A 20,641-nucleotide genomic window follows, 5' to 3' on the forward strand; every position below is an offset into this window, starting at 1 on the left:
GGGAGGGTGTCTTTCCTGCAGCTGGGAGAAATTCCAGCAGCCTGCCGGAACCTGATGGCTGTGATACACAAAAGATCCCAGAGGAAGGGATGTGCTGATGTCCCTGCTGACTGACACGTGGCACTCCACTGCACATTCCCTCAGGCTCCTCTGCGTTTCCTCTCCAAGATTTCTTGCCACAGCAAGTACAGAGACAGCAGGCAATTATTTTGCTGGGAGATGCCAATTTATCTGTAATGCATCTAATTCTCTGATTGTCCTCATTTCTTTTTTCTCCAGGAAGGAAGGAAGGGAGTTACAGCTGTGCTGGAAACCAGAGTGCATGAAGTGATTGAATTAGTGAGCAGTGAAAAGTTCACTTCAGCAAAAGACTCAGGGTTTGATCTTCCTTCCTCTGCCACCACTGGCAATATCCCCACTAATTCCAGTGGAAGCAGGAGCAGAGCTTCAGAGCTGACACCTCAAACAGCACTAAGTCATTAGCCTGAGAAAATAGGAATGAGGCCCAGTGGAAAGCCAGACTTACCCATCCGGGTTTAGGGGAGCAAAACACAGGGGTTAACCTAAAAAAGCAGAGAGAGGTAAAGGAATGCCCTGCACTGCTCATGCTGCTGAAATTAGGGAAGTTCCATTCAAGTTTCACACAGCATATTTGGAAATTTTGGCACTTTTTGTTGATGGTCCTGCAGTTTGCTCACAACTGGGAGCACAGAGACAGGCACAGCAATAAATATGGAATCATAGAATCCCAGAATGGCTTGGAAGGGGTTGGAAGGGACTTTAAAGCTCATCTCATTCCACCAGGTTGCTCCAACCTGGCCTTGGACACTTCCAGGGATCCAGGGGCAGCCACAGCTTCTCTGGGCAATGTGTGCCAGGCTCTCCCCGTCCTCCCAGCCAAGAATTCCTTCCCAATTCCTTCCCAGTATCCCATCTAACCCTGTGCTTTGTCCATGTGAATCCATTCCCCCTTGTCCCGTCCCTCCATCCCTTGTCCCCAGTCCCTCTCCAGCTCTCCTGGAGCCCCTTTAGGCCCTGGAAGGGGCTCTCAGCTTTTCCTGGAGCCTTCTCTTCTCCAGGTGACCCCCCCCAGCTCTCCCAGCCTGGCTCCAGAGCAGAGGGGCTCCAGCCCTGGCAGCATCTCCGGGGCCGCCTCTGGACTCTCTCCAGCAGCTCCACGTCCTTGTGCTGTTGTTCCCCAGGGCTGGAGGCAGCTCTGCAGGAAAACAAACCAAAGCAATCTTCAAGGAGAAGGATGTGATCATCCCTCAGATAATCCTGTTCTATGTCACCAGAGCAGTCAGATAATTCTCTTAAGGTGAAAAGGCAGCAGAGTTCCTGTGGCTTCTGCTACAGATATCCTGTAGTCTATTGAGAAACAAAAGATGAAGCAGAAACCAGGAGATCCAGTATCTCCTCCCTGTGTGGTGGCAGCCACTTGCTTAGCTGGATGTTCAAGATGTAAAAACTTCTGGGAAACAGTCTGATTTTCCTGGCATTTAAGGTATTTGGGGTTTGTGTTTCCCGAGCTGTCTGGGTTAGATAACAACCCCATCTTGGACTTATCTTTGCTGCTCTCTGCTGCTCTGCTCTGAGCCCTGGCAGGGGGGTGTGTTTCTGTGTTCCCCGATCGGATTTACAAACACCACGTTGTTTAATAAACTTTTCAAACGGTCTTTCCTCCTGCCAGCATGGAAACAGAACTGCCTCACCTGAATGGCAGACCCACTGAGCCTTGAGCTATTTATTTGTGGGCCCGTTCCTTGCTGATTCCAAGGCTTTTCCTCTTGGCTTGGTGGAACCTTCGGTAGTTAGAAGGTGTGTTTTACCCCTGGATTTCACAACAACAAGTGCCAAAGGGTTTCTTTGGCTTGGGCCAGTAACTCTGCAAAGGCAGAGCGGTCTGAAGGATGTCACTGGTGCATGCTGCAAACCTGCAAAGAGTTGGGTCCCCACTGAGAAGCACATCCAGCATCCCAAATGGGGTGTGGACCTTCAGCAGAAGCAGAGGCAGCCCCCAGACAGGAGTGGTGCTGGTGATGAGGGCCTGAGGAGGTCGCAGCCCTTGGTAGGCAGGACATCTGTGCTCACCTGGTCCCTGAGGGCCCACAAAACCCCTGGATAGCAGAGGGAGTTGGGTTTTTGAAATTCCCTTAAATGCCAACGAGTCTTGTTTGGCCAGAAGATGGAATATGTTTAAAATGTCTCTCAAAGCTCCTGGCTGACCCACAGGAGCTTCAAAAGGCTGAGTGAGAACTCGCCACCAAGATTTTTTCCAGCTCAGGACTGATAACAAAGACAACCATCGGTTTAAACCTCACTGGTCAGTGCTTTGTGGAGAAGTGCCCTGATGGGGGTCTAGCCCCACCACCTTTGGGTGATTATTCTGCTGAATAAAGCTTTTGGGACTCACCAAAAGTGCAGTCAAAACCCCCTCCAGACCAGAAAAGGGGTTTGCAAGTGGTGTCCCTGAGCCCTGGCTCCAGCCCCCCGGGGAATGGGTTTGTCCCCAGCAAGGGGCTTGATGACACCCCGGGGGTTAATGAGAGCCCGGGACAGATGGAATAAACAGCCTGGGATTTACCAGCAGCCTGGTAAACAAGGACTTTCACAGTTAAGCCCCCCAGCCCCCTGCATTGCCTGGGGTTGGGGAGGGGGGAGATGCTTTAAGAAAAGGCTTCTGGCAGCAGCAGCCGGGAAGAGCTTGTGAGTTTGCAAATTGCTTCCAAGCCTTGTTAATCCCTGCTCAAATACAAAGCTTTGTAAGCTCATCCCTCCTTTCTCACCAGCCACTCTCAGGAAAGCCCCGCTGGCCTGGTATAATGCAGAGCTTTGCTTAGGCGAGGCTTAAAGGACAGCCAGGAAAACCAGCACTGGTTTCAGAGAGCCCTCAGTTTTCGGGAGTTCCCCGTAAATCCAGCGTTCCCCTCGGGATGTTTGCTGCTCCCAGCTCGAAGGAGGATGCCGAAATTGGGGATTTGAAACAGAAATGCAGAAAACAATTGAAATGTGAACAATGCAGAGCCAGCTATTGCTCATACAGGAATCGCTTCATGAAGTCATTGTGTCCCGGGGTGTTTTTAAATAGATCTTCAGTGGGTAGGTGTTTTGGTTCTCTCAGGGGCTGTCTGAGATTCACCAGCAGTGTTAATTAGCTAGTGTTGAACGGTGTGCAGTTTGCCAGTCAAAATTTAGGCTGTGGGCTCCTTTTCTGGAGTAGCACAAGTGCCACTGAACACTGAATTATGGTCTATTTATACAATCTTTAAATAGGCGAGTTTTCATGTTTTCGACCTCACTCTGCTTTGTAAAGATAAGTTTAATGGGTTTAGTTTCTGACAAATCAGGGAAATTTGCTTCTCAGTCAGGCTCCAATGAATGGTTGTTATGTTTTATTACTTCTGTGACATCCTATAGACCAGAAACAAAAGACAGATGTGAGTGCCCGTCTACTCTCGAGATCAGAAAAATCTGCTTTATTCAGGATTTGGGGTTTTTTTCATAGAAAGCATCACAGTAACAACAGTGCATCACCCCCCAGGAACCTCAGGCAAGTAACAGATGAGAGTCCTACAAGGTCCTTTGTGGCTCCGCCTTAACAGTTTCGAGAATTTATTCCACAAATCCACACCTCCTACTTCCCAGTGGCAAAGCAGAGCAGAGTCTCCAGCCAACCTGCAAATTCATCTTGAGGAGAAAAGAGGGGAAGAAAGGAAGGCAAAACCCCGCAGCACTAAGTGGTGAAAACCCAGAGTCCTGAGTAAGCGGAGCGAGCTGGAAAATCCTTCTCGGCGCTGCTGAGCAGCAGTGACATCCCTGATGGAGATGTGCCCTCTCCTGGTGGCCCCGAGAAAGCCTGGAGGGACACCAAAGTGGGGAGGTTTGGGAGCCTGTGCCACTCAGCTGAAATATTAGTGGGATAATAAATGAGAGGTCTGGTTGGGATGGATTGACAGACAACACTCCAACTTCTGCTCCCTAAGCCAAACAGTTGGAATGGTTAAAAATCTTTAAGGAAATAAGGCATATTTTGCTGTCCTTAAGACACTGTCCTGCCCTCTTCAGCAGACCATAGATGTTCCTGCATTTTCCAGGCCTGGTAACATTATATTCCTACCTCTGCAGACCAGAGAGATGGCAGTGGGCAGGAACATCATTTGGCTGTCCCAAAACCCCCACTACCACCATCAGCACATCACCTGGGGAAGAACCTGGACATTGAATTACCTGCAACCTGAAGGGAAAAAAAAAACAAAACCAAACAAAAAATCCCCTGCAGGCCACAGGCAAAGAGGTGAACAATAATAATAATGGGAGAGTGCTGGTGTCATTGTAACTATATCAACAGTAGCTGCTTGATACTATTTTTATTGGAATGCTAAAACAACTCATTACGCTTCCACATCGCAACTCTTGACTCCCTCCAAGAGGAGCCAAGGGTTCATTTCAAGTGTTTCAGTTCTTGTAGATCGTGTGGACATTGAGTAAAAAAATACCTGTTGTTTTCTTCCTGTTACTTTTTTCCACTGAGAATTTTGACTGTTTTTCAGTGACTTTCTCTTTTCAATTATGGGCTGTGTTTTCTGCAATCCCCTGCTGCCCTGAAGACTTGTGAGAAGGGTTTCCAAGGATCTGCTGCCTTGTTTCTCTGCACTCCAGTGCCTGCACTGGTGTTTCCTCTCATCCCCATACAAACACATTTTGGGAGAATTAACATTTTTGTTTTATTCCAGAAACAATCTGCTGGGCCTTTCCCCTCCAGTAGCTGTGCCAGTTGGAATCTGATGTTCAGATCCCTGGAACTACAGCAGTTCAGGTGCTTTGCTCCCTTTGGAATCACACATCTATTCTCCTCATGCTTCCTCCCACAGTGCTGTGCTTCCTGTCAAGAATTACGTGCCAGTTTTCTCTCCTTCACCTTCTATTCCTTCTGCTCTGGCACATTTCTCCAGTTCAGGCTCTTTTTCAGCTTTCCTCGACCCTGTCAGCTGAAGAGGAGAGAGGCCTGTATGGAAGCAGTTTTCCAGCTGGTGTATTCCTAGAGCTCAAGTGTGGATAAAAACTGCAGGACTGTGAAACCCCAGGGGTTTCTGGAAAAAGGTCCATTCCACTTTCCACACCTCCAAAGGAGGAGGCCACCTTTAGTCATGGAAGAAGCCTCTTTCCTCATCTATGGAGGACACAGAGATCCCAAGCTCCTGATCTGGAAGCTGCAGTCAGGAGGTTTCTCCTGTCTCTCATGGCACTGCCATAAGAGTGTCTCCACTTTTCTCGCTCCTTTCCTACTAATTTACTGCTTTTGTTACCAAACCAAACACTGAACAGCAGCCAGGAGAGATCCAGGGCCTTGGAACATCAAGGATCAGATTAGGGGAGGTGTGAGGGAGAAGGGGGGGAACAGGGATTGTTTTCCTCCCTTAGATGGATCAGTGCTGATGAAAACACTGGAGAACACGTGGTGCTGAATGGATCCAGGGCAGGAGCACTGCCCTTGGCTTGGTTAATTGTTTTTCTTTGCTCAGAAGCCTTGGCACAATCCTCTCTCCAGAGCAGCGGGAGAAGAAGGAGTCTGGTCCCAATCCAGTGCTGCATCCATGGAAGGAGGGGAACAGCTTAGAGTAATGACCAGTGCTTGTATTACACATGAAAATCAAACCAAATAAACACTGAAATGGACTTTATTGAGCTGCAGCACAGAGGTGTTCAGGGAGCAGAGGGGGAAGGTCACTGTCACTCAGGCACGAGGGCATTTTTCAGGAGCGTTTTTATCTCGGGGCTGAGGCTCTTGGGGAAGCAGATGTTGAAGTAGATGAGGAGATCCCCCTTCTGCTGGGGGTCCTGGGGCAGTGGCATTCCCTCCCCGGGAACCACCTTGCAGTACCTGGGGCTGCCAAGCAAAGGAAGGGGTTGAGAGGAGCCCTGGGATGATCCCAACACGGGGACCCCCAACTCCACCTGCAGAGCCCCCCAGGTCTGTCTTAGGTCAAGTTCAACTGGAGACTTTTCCTCCTCTTTCGGGCTCCACCATACACCCTCATCTCCCTCTTGACTCCATCCACCCAAAAACGGCCCCAGACCAGAAGAGTCACCCCCTGTGGGCATCCTCCTCCTCCTCCAGCCCCAGAGCAGCTGGAAAAGGCTTTGGAGGTTCCTTGGAGCACCCGCTCACCTCTGTGCTCACCACGATCCATGGAAAAGCCCCATTTCCCCACGGCACTTACTCCACAATGTCGTTGATGGGGATGTTGAGCAGCCTCCCATCCAGTGTCCACACATCCAGGGTGCATCCAGTCAGTGCCTACGGGGCACGGAGCGGCACCGGGAGCTGCTCCTGCAGCCCCAGGGGCCGGAGGTGGAGCTCCGTCCCTTCCCTCAGCTTTTTACCTTTCCCAGAGGGATTGAGGCGACATAAATGAGGTTGTTGTCGACTCTTTTAAACCTTGAGTGAAGCTTCTCTTGGACAACAAAGATGATGTCAGCTGGAATGACATTGGGGCCCTAAAATTGAGGGGAATAAAGAGAGCATGGAATCATGGAATTGCAGGATGGGTTGGGAGGGATAATAAAGCTCATCCAGTTCCACCTGCCTTTCACAGACCCTCCACACCTTCCACTAGACCAGCTTGCTCCAAGCCCCATCCAACCTGGCCTTGCGAACCTGGAAATGATTTTACACAGGGAAAGCTGACACAAATTCCTGATCTTTTGCTGCCACTTTCAGCTGGAGAAGGGAAAGGTATTTTCTTTCTTTAAGGAAAAAAGGAATCTTTTCTCAGACTCCTGCTCAGCCAAGGGAAATCAAACTGGGCTTCCCAAGTGCCAGGCAGGAAACCACCCCTTCCAATTATTGCTTTTTATCTGAGGAAAATCCAGGCAGGAATGGCTCCTCAGAGTGTTTCTGAACACAGGAATGCTGGAATTGCTCCACTGGTTGTGCTGCCAAGTGCCCTCAGCAATGGGAAACCAGAACTTCATGTCACGGGAGAACTTCTTTCCGTGGAGGGTGAGGTTGCTTCCAGCCCTAAGAACTCTGGGATCCTGGGATTACCTGGTCTCCTTCCTTCTCAAAGGTGATCCTGGTGCCGCGCTTCCATCCCGGCTGCACGTCGATGGTCAGGATCTTATCCCTGATGGTGCTGGTTTGGCCGTCCTCGTTCATCACCTGGGCAGGACACCAAAGAGGGAGGATCAGGACTGCTCCAATCCCACCAAAGAGGGAGGGTCAGGACTGCTCCAATCCCATGGCACAAGCCAGCAGAGAACAGGGATGGATTGTACTCTGTGGTGGGTTCAAATCAGATCATAGAACTGGGGGATCACTAAGGTTGGAAAAGCCCTCTGAGACCATCAAGTCCAACTGTCCCCAGCACTGCCAAGGCCAACACCAACCCGTGTCCCTGAGTGCCACATCCACACATCCTCCAGGAATGGGGACTCCAGCACTGCCCACAGCCCATTTCAAAGTCTGACCACCCTTCCAGAGAAGGAATTTTCCCCAATATCCAACCTAAACCTCCACTGGCACAACCTGAGGCAGTTTCCTCTTATCCTAGAGCAGGAGAAACTCAAGGCTGGATCCAGGAGATAAGGGGCACAAAGGGCACAGCACAGCGTGAAAATGGAATTGTGGGAGCCCAGAACATGCCAAGCTCCTTCTCCACCCACCTCCAAAATCAGCCCTTGCTTCCCACCAGCTCCTGCATCAGCTCCCATGCTGAATTCCCTTAGCCAAGCCAGGAGAAGAGGACACTGGTTCAGCTCCTGCTTGGTTTGGTGCCGATCCCTCCCTGCGGCACAGCCCCAAATCCCTCAACATCCCACAGGGAGAGAGGGGAGAGCCCATCCCAAAATCCAGCTCCACGGCCCTACCCTGCGGGAGATCTTGATCTTCTTGGTGCAGCCATGGAACAGATCCTCGAGGGACACATAGAGGTCCCGGACAACGGGGGGGTCCTGCCGGAGCGCCCCCCGGCCCCGGGGCCCTCCGAAGGGCAGGAGCACCTCCGAGCCATCCTCGGCAAAGAATTCTGCAGGAGGGAGCACAGGGATGGCCCCTCCCTCAGGTCAGAGCCAGGGGGGGCCTCGGGGGTCTTCACCTCCCTTCTTCTCCCACACCAAACCACCTGAAGTGGGTTTTTTCCAGGAGTGTTTCCACCTCATTCATGTTTATGGTAGCCTTGCCCCCCTAATCCCTCTTTTTGGTGGGAATCCTCACAGGAAAGGTCACAGGAGCAGCTGGGGAGAGCTGACAGCCTGAACATGCACCTCCAGCCCTCTCTCCCACCCACGGGTGGGGGAAGTAAGGATCTCAACTCCAGTTACCAGAGGGATCCCAGAGTAGTTGGGCAGGGAAACATCCTGGAAAGCTTAAAGCTCCAAGCATGGAATCACAGCAACTATGGATGGGGTCTGAGCCACCCGCCCCAGAACCCCCCATCCTACCTGCAAAGGGGTTGTCCCCACCAAAGAACTCCTTGAAGGTTTTCTCAGGGTTGTTGTGGAACACGTATCCCACACTCCAGGGGTTGTCACTGGCCAGCTCCAGGGGGATGCCACCCTTGAGCCCCTCTTCTCCAAACTTGTCGTAGATGCCTTTCTTCATGGCTTAGGGAACAAGGAGGGGTTGGGAATGGGGAAGAGCCTCAGCCTGAGATCCGGAATTTGCTTGGGTGGAGATGGCACAAGGGGGTTCCCAGCAATGGGTGGGATGGATGTCAGAGCGTGTGCCAGCTCCCAGCTGGGCTGTGGGTCACACAACTGGTGGCACCTCCCTGGGGTACCAGGAACCAGGGATTCACACCCACTTCCAGCCCCTCTTGCCCCTAAAATCCATGGAAGGGAACCCCCCTCCCCACTTACGGTCGCTGAGCACATCGTAGGCCTCTGCCAGCTGCCGGAACCTCGAGGGCCCCCAGGGATCCTTGCATTTTAGGGGGTGGTACTGCAGGGCCAGCCTCCGATAGCTGCGGATTGTGGGATGGCTTAGGTTGGGAAGGACCTTAAGGATCATCTCATCCCACCCCTGCTGTAGGCAGGGACACCTTCCACTAGCCCAGGTTGCTCCAATCCAGCCTTGGACACTCCCAGGGATGGGGCAGCCACAGCTTCTCTGGGAAACCTGGGCCAGGGTCTCCCCACCCTCCCAGCCAAGAATTCCTTCCCACTATCCCATCTAACACTGTACTTTGTCTATGTGAATCCATTCCCCCTTGTCCTGTCTCTCCATCCCTTGTCCCCAGTCCCTCTTCAGCTCTCCTGGAGCCCCTTTAGGCCCTGGAAGGGGCTCTCAGCTCTCCCTGGAGCCTTCTCTTCTCCAGGTGAACCCCCTCAGCTCTCCCAGCCTGGCTCCAGAGCAAAGGGGCTCCAGCCCTCAGAGCCCTCTGGACTCTCTGTAGGGGACAGCAGAGACCCCCTTCCCACATCCAGCCCTTCCCAGCCCTCTCAGACCGTTCGCCCCCGCCCCAGGCCCGCTGTGGGGCACACGGGGAGGCCAAGTGCAGCCACCCACGAGGTCGCCCCCGCTCCCACCACTCCCCTCCGGGGCCCGAGAACCCCCCTGGTCCCGGGGGTCCCTCACGCCTTCTTGATGTCGTCGGCGGTGGCCCCGCGGTCCAGCTCCAACACGGCGTAGTAGTCCACACCCATGGCGTCCCGTTGCTATGGCGAACGCGGCACTTCCTGTCCGCGCCGCGCGGGGCGTCGCGGGAGTTGTAGTTAGTTCCCCGTCACTTCCGCACTCTGCTACCCCATCCCTCCCCTCCTCTCTTTTTTTCTTATAAACCTCCCAAATTTCCTTGGGAAATTCCTTTCCCACACCGGTGTTATCAAAGCAGCCCCTTTATTTCACTCCATACAGTGACAGAGTCACTTTCAGCATCCCCCCACCCCCCATTTATTTATTTTCCCCCCTACAAACAGCACTTTTTCAGCACTGAAAAAAAAAAACCCAAAACAACTCCATTGCAACACAACATCGTCTCTACATTAAAATTTGATCCCAGTTGTGTCGAAGGAAGAAATATGATCTGCCACCAAAACACTCTGTATAGAGTCTCGTCACCACAAAAGCCTCAAATTGTGCATACACATCCCAGGAAAATCAGCTTGGAAGAGCCATCCTGACACATTTCCTCACTATTTGGTCCCTTCAAACACTTAAAGGTCAGAAAGTTGGTATCTCCTCACTATCCCGTCTCTGCAGCACGTGTAAATCTCCTTCTCCCAAGAAGCCACCTGGGAAAGAGGGGAAAAAAAAAGCAGCTTTTACACAGGAAGTGACACTTCCACATAAAATCCTACTTTTTCACTCAGGATCTTTCCAGAATCCTTAATCCACACTTTTTATAGAAACACAGCCCTGCCAGAGCCACTCCAGCTCCACAGTTCTGCTCCTGCAGAACTGAGATGTGCACCTGCACGATGGAGATGAAGCCAGGGAATACCACAGAAGATTTGTTTATGCAAAACATTGGGAATATTCGGGAGGAAAATCTAAAGATAAGCTTAAAAAGTCAACTGTGTGAAGGAACTTGCTGAGAGAAGAGGCAGCTTTCCATCTTCCAGGTTCTCCTCAGGGATACTCCGTACTCCTTACCTTGTACACGGGGTCGCAGTCGGCCTCGGTGAGATCCAGGACATAATCCAGGTCTTGCTGGAGGATGAAGCAGGTGCCATCCCCTGGTAGGGAGGGACATCAGCCAATTAGGGAGATGAGCAGTTAATTACAGACAGAAATTCCAGCAGGAAAAGGCTCCAATGGGTGAGATGCACCTTGGAGGCCCTGTTTTGGAGGGACACAAGGCAAAGGGGCAAGAGGACAACTCCTAAAGAGCACAGAGTTCCTTGATTCCATTACAGGATTTCTCCCAACACAGCAGTGGAATTACCTTGGCTGGCAATGAATCCATCTTGGTATGGGAGCAGGGAAAGCACTGGCGCTCCTGATCTGTGGATGACCTGGATTGGAGCACTGGAAAAAGGAGTAGAAACAAGGGATGAGGATTATTTCCCAGAGAAGCTGTGGCTGCCTCATCCCTGGAAGTGTCCAAGGCCAGGTTGGACGGGGCTGGGAGCAACCTGGCATAGTGAGAGATGTCCCTGCCCATGGCAGGGGGGTGGAATGGGATGAGCTTTAAGGTCTGTTCCAACCCAAACCATTCCATGATTCTCTTCAGGGAACACCAGTAAAACTCCACAGCTCAGTTCCAGTCCTACATTGGAATGAGGATCAGGATCCTACAAAGACTCTCAGGTGAAGGAAAGGAAGGGGCTGTGCTTTTTCGGGGGGGGGGGGGTTATACTGATGTTAAGAAGTTTTCTGCTCAATTTACCTACATTTATTGTGTACTTGGATTATATATACGTATAGATATATAAAATAATACAGATGTTTATATAACATAATATGCATAGTATATTAACATAACTAATAATTATATAACTATAATATTGATTATAAATAATATAATTAATATAATTAATAAAAATAATATAGAATTAACAATAAAATTAATAAAAGAAATAATAATTATAATTATTATATAGTATCCAGAATTATTCTATATAGAGAAAACACAGAATATATATAGAATATAAATTAATATACATTATCTATTATGTATATGTTATACACAATATATATTATATTACTATAATTATTTATAATATAATTATAAATAATATTATTAATATGTTACATATAATTATATTATTATAATGAATAATCATGTAGGTATTAAAAAAGCAATAATCTGCAAGGTAAGGCTATGCCAAGAGGACCCTTTGTCATGGCTCAAGATGGAAGAGCTTTTCAGAAACTAAGGAATCTGCCTGGAACCTGTAGTCTTTTAGGAGGCACCTTCCAGAGAACATCCCATTGGATCACCCACCTGAGCAGCAGGAACCTCTCCAGTGCTTCCCAAGAGAAAGAACTGGCTGCCAGAGGCTCTGGAGCTTCTGGTGCCATGGGATGCACCCCTTGGAAGTGGCACTGCCTGCCAGCCCCCTCCATCCAGCTCTTTTCCCACCAAACCCTGGTTGTTTAAAGCCTTGCAGCCCCAGGTACTCACTCACTTTGTGTTCCTCACATCCAGTTGGTAGATGTTCCCATCCTGAGTCCCTGCCAGGATATAGGTGCTCGAGAGGAACGTGCAGCAGTTGAAAGCATCAGATCCCACAAAGAGGAACATCTGGAAATTTGGGAACAAACTGAGTGTGAATCTCAGTGGGCAATGGAGCTGGGATAACACTGACCAGTTTACCTGTCTAGGTTTATCCTGGCTCAATTCCTCATCCCAATGCTCTGGCAATCCCAGATCCTCACCGGCTGCCTGCTCTGCAGTCCCACTCCCTGAAGCTTCTTGTCCTCCCGGGCCAGCAGCAGGATTTTCCCTTCTGTCCCGATCTCACGCTCACCTGGTAGAAGGACAACAGGTCATTCCAGCAACAGATCCTGATGGGATCATATCCTGAGAGTCTGGATCACTGCCACTGAACTTGGGGCAACATCCCCCCAGATCCCAAGACACCAGGAAGGCCGGTAATCAAGCAGAGCTCAGTTTAATCCCCCAAACTACTCGATAAGCCTCAATTCCTGCCTAAGGCTGGAGTGCTCTGCTCCCTTCCCAAGGGATTCCGGGTGACAAACCACAGCAGTTTGGGACAGGGAAGTGAAGGGGAATTTTCAAAGGAAGAGCCTTACTGGGAGGATTTTCGGGCGTGCCCAGGTTCAGGGAGTCGTCGGCAGCGCCCACAGCGATGCCGTTCACGGGGGAGCCACAGTCGGCAATGACACCCAGACAGGCGGATTTCCCGCAGTCCCAGAGCCGGGCAGTGCCATCCCTGGAGCAGGACAGGACATTCCTGCCTCGATCCACAATGGCAGTGTCCAAAATCCCTGCATGGAAGCAAACAACGTGTTCAGACGCACACAAAAAGCACCTCGTTTCCCAAGCCAAACCCAACGCCCCAAGCCACTGTTCCCAAGTGACACCAGTCACACACGGGCAAGTTGTGCCTCTAGGAAAAGGTGCCTGTGGAATGAAGCAGCTCCCAGAAAACCTTACAGCATGGGAGCCACCACTTGGCACAAAGGGAAGACATTATCCATCAAATGATCAGCAAGCAACACCTCACTTCAGACTGAGCCGACACTGCACAAAATTAATTTGGGCAGAAAACAGCTTGGCCTGGCACTCTTAAATGTTCCCAAGTTCATCCCTGGATAATCCCAAAAGCAGCATCCCTGTTATCCAGCTACAGCAACACCCAAAGAGCAGCTTGTGCAGGTGCTAAGATCCCTTAACTACTTTATTTTACTGTGGGCTGTCAAATCTGGATGTGAAAAATGACACAGTGGTTTTTTAGCAGGGAACAGTAGGATGGTCAGGAGATTTGACACTTTTCCTACAGAAAGAGTCATTAAACTTGACAAGGATAAGCCTTGTCAGAGTGACTGCAGCAGCCTGGGCTGGAGGTATAGGCAGGGAATAAAGTCACCCTGAGAGCCACGGCCGAGGCACTGCCTCAACACTGCCACGGTGTGGGTACAGGACACCTGTGCCAAAGCCTTTTGAATCCGCACAAATAGATTATGGAATTGGAAGGGACCTCAAAGACATTCTAGTTCCAATCACCAAATTGCATTAGGACAATGCCAGGTTCAGTGTAAGATGGGTTTTTGAGTTAATGAAGTTTAGGGGTTCATTAATCTCTCAGTCAAGCCCAGCACCTTGTGAGACAGAAAACCAGAGCCTGCCCAGAGCAGCTGGTTGCTTAGAGAACAGATAATTTTGGGCAGTGTTTTGGGCATCTGATGCCACATCCACACCTCACTTGGACTTGCTCAGGATCACCCAAGTGATCCAGTCGCCATCCCTTGGGAAAGAACCACCTGCCGCGAGCACACCGTGGCCACTGTGCTCTGGGCCAGGTGTAAACAGGAGCAGAACAGGTGCCTGCCTAAGCACTGGGCCTAAATCCTAAATCCCCCCAGTGGAGGGTCCTGAAAACCAAATCTTCTTTCCAGAGATTACTTGAATATCCTCCCAGCTGCTCTTGTCCTGCTTTACTCTCTTTAACCAGCACAGGGAGCTGTAAGTCCATAATAATAAACTGCTGTATGGTTGTCTGGGCAAGAAAAAAACCAAACAAAAACCAAAAGGAAGAGGCCCTGGTGCTACTGAAGGTGAGCAGGATAACCTCAGAGCAAGCAGAAGGCATTCCCAGAGCAGGCAGCAAAGCTCCTGGAAGCAGGATGGAGCTCTGGAGAGCTGAGACTGCCCTGGAGGAGCAGAATCCCTGTGCCTCCACCTCTGGAGCAACAGGCTGCTGTATTGCACCCTCCCTCTTTTAAATTAATTAACAAAAAACAGGTTAGAGAGAGAAACAAGTTTCTTCTACTACAAACAACTCCCAACCTTTTTATTCAAGTTTTGGGAGCTTAAAAAAAGGTACTGGTGGCTGAACATCAGCCCTGGGGTGCAAGGCAAGTTCACACACAGCAGATGAAGCATTTTAAAGGCTCTGTACCTCCTTTGTGACCTTTAAATGTCACTACACAGCTGGCATCTTCTGCTGACCAGATTTTTAGCTGGGCATCCATTCCCCCACTCAGCACCACGAGGCCAGATGGGAAAAACCTGCAACAATTCACATCATACACATGGCCTTCCAATAGTCTCTGGAAAAACAAAGAACTGTGTGCTAGTTCCATTGTCATCACCTTCATGCCAAGCAATCTCGGAGCTGTGACACTGGAAAACTCGGAATTCCCACGTGAGCAAGAGGATTACGCTCAGATCCTTGAGGTTTGTGTTGCTGCAATGGGCTTGTCTGAATTTGAGGTGAAGAGGTGACACTTTGGGCTTCCCTCTACCACTTGAGCAGCTAATTATGTAGCAAAGGACACTGAACTTGCTTCTAATTACAGGTTAAATGTCTTTATCCTCTACCAAACAAGGAGCTGAAGGTCAAGCTCCACAAGAACCACCTTCATTGAGCAGGCTAAGAGGATGTGATTAATCCAGCACAGAAACATTTTTTAAAATTTTTTTTTTAATGTCTTCTTTTACAATTTCTTTAATAACCTATAATCTTCTTTAATAATTTCTTTTTTTAATAATCTTCTCTACTGCAGAACAAATTCAGTGCTTGTACCACACCCGCTGCACCCTCCCTGTTATTCCTAAACCAATCCATTTTCGCCCTGGGACTGTGGATTGCTGAGCAACATTTCCCCTTGGGAGAAGACACCCTTCCCAACAGATTTGACTTAAAGCCTCCAAGATGGAAAATCTCAATCAGCTTTTCATTCAAAAGCCAGATTTTTCCCAGGGTGTAAACAGCCTGACCAAAGACAGGGCCAAAGGACCTCAGCAATGTCCCACCCAACAGAAAACATCAAATCCAGATGCTCTTACTCTTATTTCTCCATTGGCAGCCTGCCAGATTTTCATGGTCCCATCTGTGCTGGTGGATACACCGAGTCCTCCACCGCTGGAAATGTCAAGGCAGGTGATCTGCAGGAGGGGAAAAGCACAAAAAATTAACTTTATAGAGATATTTCTGCTCAGGAGACTAATTCTGTACTGGGGGAGACATGCTAAGTACATCATTGTACAGTTCTAGGTGATGATACCCGAATATTGAAACAAGGACCTCAGAGGCTTGGACATTGAGGGGCTGGAGCGTGTCCAGGGAAGGGAATGGAGCTGGGGAAGGGGCTGGAGCAGCTGAGGGAGCTGGGGGGGCTCAGCCTGGAGAAAAGGAGGCTCGGGGGGACCTTCTGGCTCTGCAACCCCCTGACAGGAGGGGGGAGCTGGAGGAGGGTCAAGCGCTGCTCCCAGGGAACAAGGGACAGGAGGAGAGGGAACGGCCTCCAGCTGTGCCAGGGGAGGGTCAGGTTGGACATCAGGAGGAATTTCTTGCTGGAAAGGGTGGTCAGGCCTTGGAAAGGGCTGCCCAGAGAGGTCTGGAGTCCCCATCCCTGGAGGTGTCCGAGGAAGGACTGGACGTGGCACTCAGTGCTCTGGGCTGGGGGACAAGGTGAGCATCCAGCACAGCGTGGACTCGATGATCCCAGAGGTCTTTTCCAACCTTAAGGATTCTGTGATTCCAGTAATTGCATTTGCACTACGGTTTTTTTAATTGCGTTCGCAGTCCGTGCAACGGGAGAAAACGCTGCAGCGTGAAATCCCAGGTGGGAACCAGAAATGCAGATCACCATTGGAAGGGAACGTTCCAGTCATGACAGGGTTAACTTTTCCGGTGGTAGGAGGGGCAAGACCAGGATGGAATGCGATCCCGCCCCTCCATGCGCGGGCAGGACAAACAGGAAACGCGGGAAAACGCGTTTCCTCCTTCTCGGCCGCATCCCGCGTGTTCGCTCCTCGTTCCATCCGTTGCTGTTCCCAGTGAGTTGTTCTCATCTCAACCCCCGTCCTTTGCCTTTTGGGCCTCCAATTCCCCACTCCAGCCACCGGCTGGAATTCGGGAATTCCATTCCTAAGCCACCCCAGCCTAATTCGGGGGCAGGAAGGGTTGGGATAGAACAGATCTGCCCGCAGCGGGTCGGGGACGATTCGGATCCCAGCATTGGCCCTATTAGGAACTGGCAATGGATACAGGGTGGCTGCACCTGTACCTGTGCGTTATGCTCTTTAGCCCTTATTATAAACACCCGCTTGAGCCCCTCCTGAAGTACTATCCCAGGGCAAAGAAGGGACTCATCGCTGTTTTGGTGCTGTTTGTTGCGATAGTAATTTGTGACGTGACACTCTGCGTCCGCCAGTCCATTAATAAACCTGCCCAGTCCGCGGGGAGAACAGGGAAGGACTATTTTCTCCAGCTTTTCCACCGCTATTACTCCTTCAGGACGTACACAAGAGCTTTTGAATTGCCTTTCAGCGTTATGCAAAGCATCCTCGTTTTGCTGTGTCTGCCAAGTTTCCTCGGCACAGTCTACAACATGCTTAGAGGCGTGGTCCGCACCGTGTTTAGAGAGATAAGAGGATTTTTTAGCAGGGCCTTCCCAGCACTTGTCCCCAGGGTGTGTAATCAGGAGTGGCAGGGAGGGTGGGAGAAAATCGGCCAGCTTTTGGAGGACTATTTTCCTTCGGTGCTTTGGAAGTTCACCCCTGAACAACTACAGGACCCTGATAAAATGGCAGAATACTTGAAAGAAAAATGCCGTGACAATTGCAGAGAGGAGCGACTTATTGCCCTGTGCTGGGCCCTGGCCAGTGCTTACCGGGCACTGCTGGATGCCAGGCAGCTCCCCCGGGGGCAAGAGAGAACAACTATCAGTGTGGCCACTCAAACTGCAGCTCTACAGAAGAAATCCAAGAGCAAATCAGTGGCCACTCAAACTGCAGCTGAACCCCTGACAGAAGCAGTTGTCCCTGTCCTGAAGAAATCCAAGAGCAAATCAGTTCCCCTGGTGAGGGATGAAGAGGAAACGGGGTCCTCAGAAGAGGAGGAGGCAGGGGCAGCGCTGAGCCTGCAATGCCCGTGCCTGGATAGGCTGCGCCATATCCGGAAGTATTTCCGGCGCCAGCTGAACGAGTCGGTGCTGGCCTGGCTGGCGCGGTGCTGGGCCTTCGGGGCACAGGATATAACACTGGATGGCAGAGAAGCCAGGCAGCTGGGATGCCTGGCCTGGAAAGTGGACATTGACAAGGGGATCGGGAAGACGGAAGAACCCCTCAGCCTCTGGAAGAGGCTCCTGTCCAGCGTGAAGGAATGGTGTCCTGCCAAGAATGATCTGTTTGTGCCTAAGCACAGGTGGAAGTACTTGGAGGAAGGTGTTCAGTACCTGAGGGAATTGGCTGTGCTGCAGGTGCTCTACGAGGGGACCGTGAGGGAAGAGTTCCCCCTGGATCCGGGGAAAGCTTTCTGTACGTTCTACACGTGGCACAGGCTCCGAGAAAGCGCTCCGTGGCCTTACCCCAAGGCATTCACAACCATCGGATGGAGCGCACGGCTCACGGTGAACAGACTGGCCGCCCGTCTCTGCCAGTACGATGACGAGCTCTCTCGCCTCGCAGGAGTTAAGTTCTTTCCTTGGTTCAAGGATCGTGATTATTATTCCTGCAGAGTATGCCATGAGATGCTAGGCAAAGACAGGTGTGAACTGGAATGTGGGCATGAATTCCACAGGGAATGCATCAGAACAGCGGTCTCGCAGCTTTGGGGCATCTGCCCCATCTGCCGCAGCCCTGCTATCCTTGCTGAAGACATCCCTGAGCTTCCTGGATGGAACAGCTGCAGCAAATTCAAAGTCAGACTTGTGATTACAGGAGAGCTTTAGAAGAGCTCCCGAAGAAAAGTGTTGGAAGAGAGCGAGGTCTCAAAGAATGGACTGGATTGGTTTTGTAAGGCTCAGAAATCCAGTGAAAAAATGGGAATGAGACCCATGTTTGTGTGTGTAGATGTAGCTGGGAGGGTAGGATCTGGGCACGATGCAGATGGGTTACAATAAGGGGTGGGAATGTCCTGGTTTTGCCCAGGACAGGGTTCAATTTTACAGGGATCCCAGGGATATTCGGGTGACACACTGTGAGCATTCCCATGTGGATTGTTCCCTGGCCTGTACACTGTTAATTGTTTGGGTTTTTTTCTGTTAGTTTCCTTATTCCACTGCTGTTCCCAGTAAATTGTTCATTGTTCTTATCTAAATCTCTGATCTTTTATGCCTCCAATTCCCCTCTCCATCCATTGGGAACACTAAATTGGGGCATACCCTTCCTAAAACACGACAAGATCACAGTTCCATGTCCATTCCAACCCCACACACACCAATCCATGCTCCAGTCCCCCCCCAGCACGAGGACACCACGGTCAGGGATGTGTTGTGAAGAGTTCCCAGTCAGCTCCAGGGACTCCCCTCCCACCTCACAGGATACTCACACTTTTCTGATGAATCCTAGAAAAAGTTGTGTACGGGGCCAGGAACTTTGTGGACACATTTTCGTGAGGACAAGAAATGAGGATGCTTTTCTAAGGAAGGAAAGAGAGGGGGAAAAAAAGGGATTAGAGGTGCTGTTGGTCCTGCTGAGGAAAAGCTGTGACCTGGAGCCAGCTGGGGGATCCTAGAGCCTGGAAACCCACAGAAAGGTCAGTGCTGGGCTGGTCTCCCAAGGATGCAGGTGGGAAGGGACAGAGTCCCATCCCTGTGGGATGTCCTGGAGCAGCTCCAGGGCTGTGCCCAGCGGGAGGTTAGGATGGCTGGACAGGACCCTGCAGGGTGGCAGCTTTGGGTTGTCAGTGTCCCCCCTTTGTGTCACACACCTCCCCCCCCCCCAGCCCTGGCACCTTGGTGACTTCTTGAACCAGGAATCCCTCAGAGGCTGCGATGTCCGGGATGCCCTCGGAGCTGAGCCCACGGCGGGTGACACTGCCATACAGGGTGGGCTTCCCTGGGGGAAAAGGGGCAGCGCTGAGACCCCACAGCACAGAGACCCCCACGGCACAGAGACCCTCAGCCCACCCTCCCTGACCTACAGGGACCCAAACTCCCCCAGCCCCTCCCAAACCACAGGGACCCCAAAACTCCCCCAGCCCCTCCTAATCCACATGGACCCTAAATACCTCCAACCCTTCCTAAGCCACAGGGACCCCCAACACCCCCAACCCTTCCTAAGCCAGAGGAACCTCTCCTACCCCACAACGACCCCACATGGACCCCAAACACCACTAATCCTTCCTAATTCAAAGGGATCCCCCCATAGTCCCCTTCCCCTCCTAACCCAGGGGGACCCCAAAACGACCCCATTAATGACAGGACCCCACCTCCCCTTAAACCACAGAGACCCCCCCAGGTAGCCACATCCCCTCCTCACCCAGAGGGTCTCCAAATGCTCCCACCTCCCCCAACCCACAGGGACCCAAAATTCCCCCAAGCCCCTCCTAAATCCCAGGGATCCCAATAATCTTCACTCCTTCTTAAAACCACAGCGGCCCCTCCAACTGCCCCCACCCCTTTCTGCACCACAGGGCCCCCCAATCCCCCCGTCACCCCCAGGGCCCCCCTGATCCCCCCTGACCCCCGGGGGCCCCCCCGGCCACTCACCGGGGCAGCGGCAGCTCAGCCAGGCCTCACCCTCGTCCCTGCTGCGGAGAGAAGGAGCGGCCGTGAGCGGGACAGGGAACAGGGGCAGGAACAGGGACAGGGACCAGGGAACAAGAACAGGGAACAGGGATAAGGACAGGGGCCGGGGCCGGGACCAGGAGTGGGGCAGCGAACAGGGACAGGGAACGGGAACAGGGACCGGGGCAGGGGTAAGGAACAGGCAGAGGAGCCGGGACAGGGAACAGGGGCCGCGAACAGGGAGCGGGACAGGGGCAGGGACAGAAGCAGGGGCAGGGACAAGGCCAGGAACAGGGACAGGCCCAGGGCCAAGCCCCGCTGGCACCTGAGCGCGCGGCTCCAGTCGCTCTGGATCCGGAGGGCCGCCATCGCCGCGGGGACACCTCCCCTTCCTCGGGGACAGCGCCCCGTCCGCGGGGACACCGACGCCTCCCCTTCCTCGGGGACACGCCCCGTCCGCGGGGACACCTCCCCTTCCTCGGGGACAGCGCCCCGTCCGCGGGGACACCTTCCCTGCCGCGGGGACACCGCCCCTTCCGCCTCCGGCCGCGCGGA

General features: G+C 51.8%; 2 protein-coding genes across 7 annotated transcripts; both read right to left on the minus strand.

The window, feature by feature from the left end:
* Positions 1-5,660: 5,660 nt before the first annotated feature.
* Positions 5,661-9,688, minus strand: DNAJB13 (DnaJ heat shock protein family (Hsp40) member B13). Its single transcript, XM_032679199.1, has 8 exons — positions 9,578-9,688; positions 8,860-8,963; positions 8,443-8,604; positions 7,870-8,027; positions 7,049-7,162; positions 6,385-6,498; positions 6,222-6,298; positions 5,661-5,887 (listed from the first exon to the last, which is right to left on the minus strand). Exons 1-8 carry the CDS (start codon positions 9,643-9,645, stop codon positions 5,731-5,733), a joined length of 954 nt encoding a protein of 317 aa, XP_032535090.1. The 5' UTR covers positions 9,646-9,688; the 3' UTR covers positions 5,661-5,730.
* Positions 9,689-9,821: 133 nt separating this feature from the next.
* Positions 9,822-20,622, minus strand: PAAF1 (proteasomal ATPase associated factor 1). 6 transcript variants are annotated; one of them, XM_032679652.1, is made up of 13 exons: positions 20,536-20,590; positions 20,412-20,470; positions 20,069-20,109; positions 19,312-19,415; positions 18,907-18,996; positions 15,420-15,518; positions 14,530-14,680; positions 12,701-12,895; positions 12,323-12,414; positions 12,073-12,188; positions 10,887-10,969; positions 10,595-10,677; positions 9,822-10,233 (listed from the first exon to the last, which is right to left on the minus strand). In XM_032679652.1, exons 2-13 carry the CDS (start codon positions 20,453-20,455, stop codon positions 10,156-10,158), a joined length of 1,176 nt encoding a protein of 391 aa, XP_032535543.1. In that variant the 5' UTR covers positions 20,456-20,470; positions 20,536-20,590; the 3' UTR covers positions 9,822-10,155. The 6 variants fall into 6 exon arrangements, with proteins under 6 accessions (XP_032535543.1, XP_032535545.1, XP_032535542.1 ...); XM_032679654.1 differs by having other exon boundaries at positions 20,069-20,106; positions 20,536-20,553; XM_032679651.1 differs by having other exon boundaries at positions 20,412-20,622.
* Between the last annotated feature and the right edge of the window lie 19 nt (positions 20,623-20,641).

Source organism: Chiroxiphia lanceolata, chromosome 2 (assembly GCF_009829145.1).
Source record: "Chiroxiphia lanceolata isolate bChiLan1 chromosome 2, bChiLan1.pri, whole genome shotgun sequence".
Taxonomy (NCBI): Eukaryota; Metazoa; Chordata; class Aves; order Passeriformes; family Pipridae; genus Chiroxiphia; species Chiroxiphia lanceolata.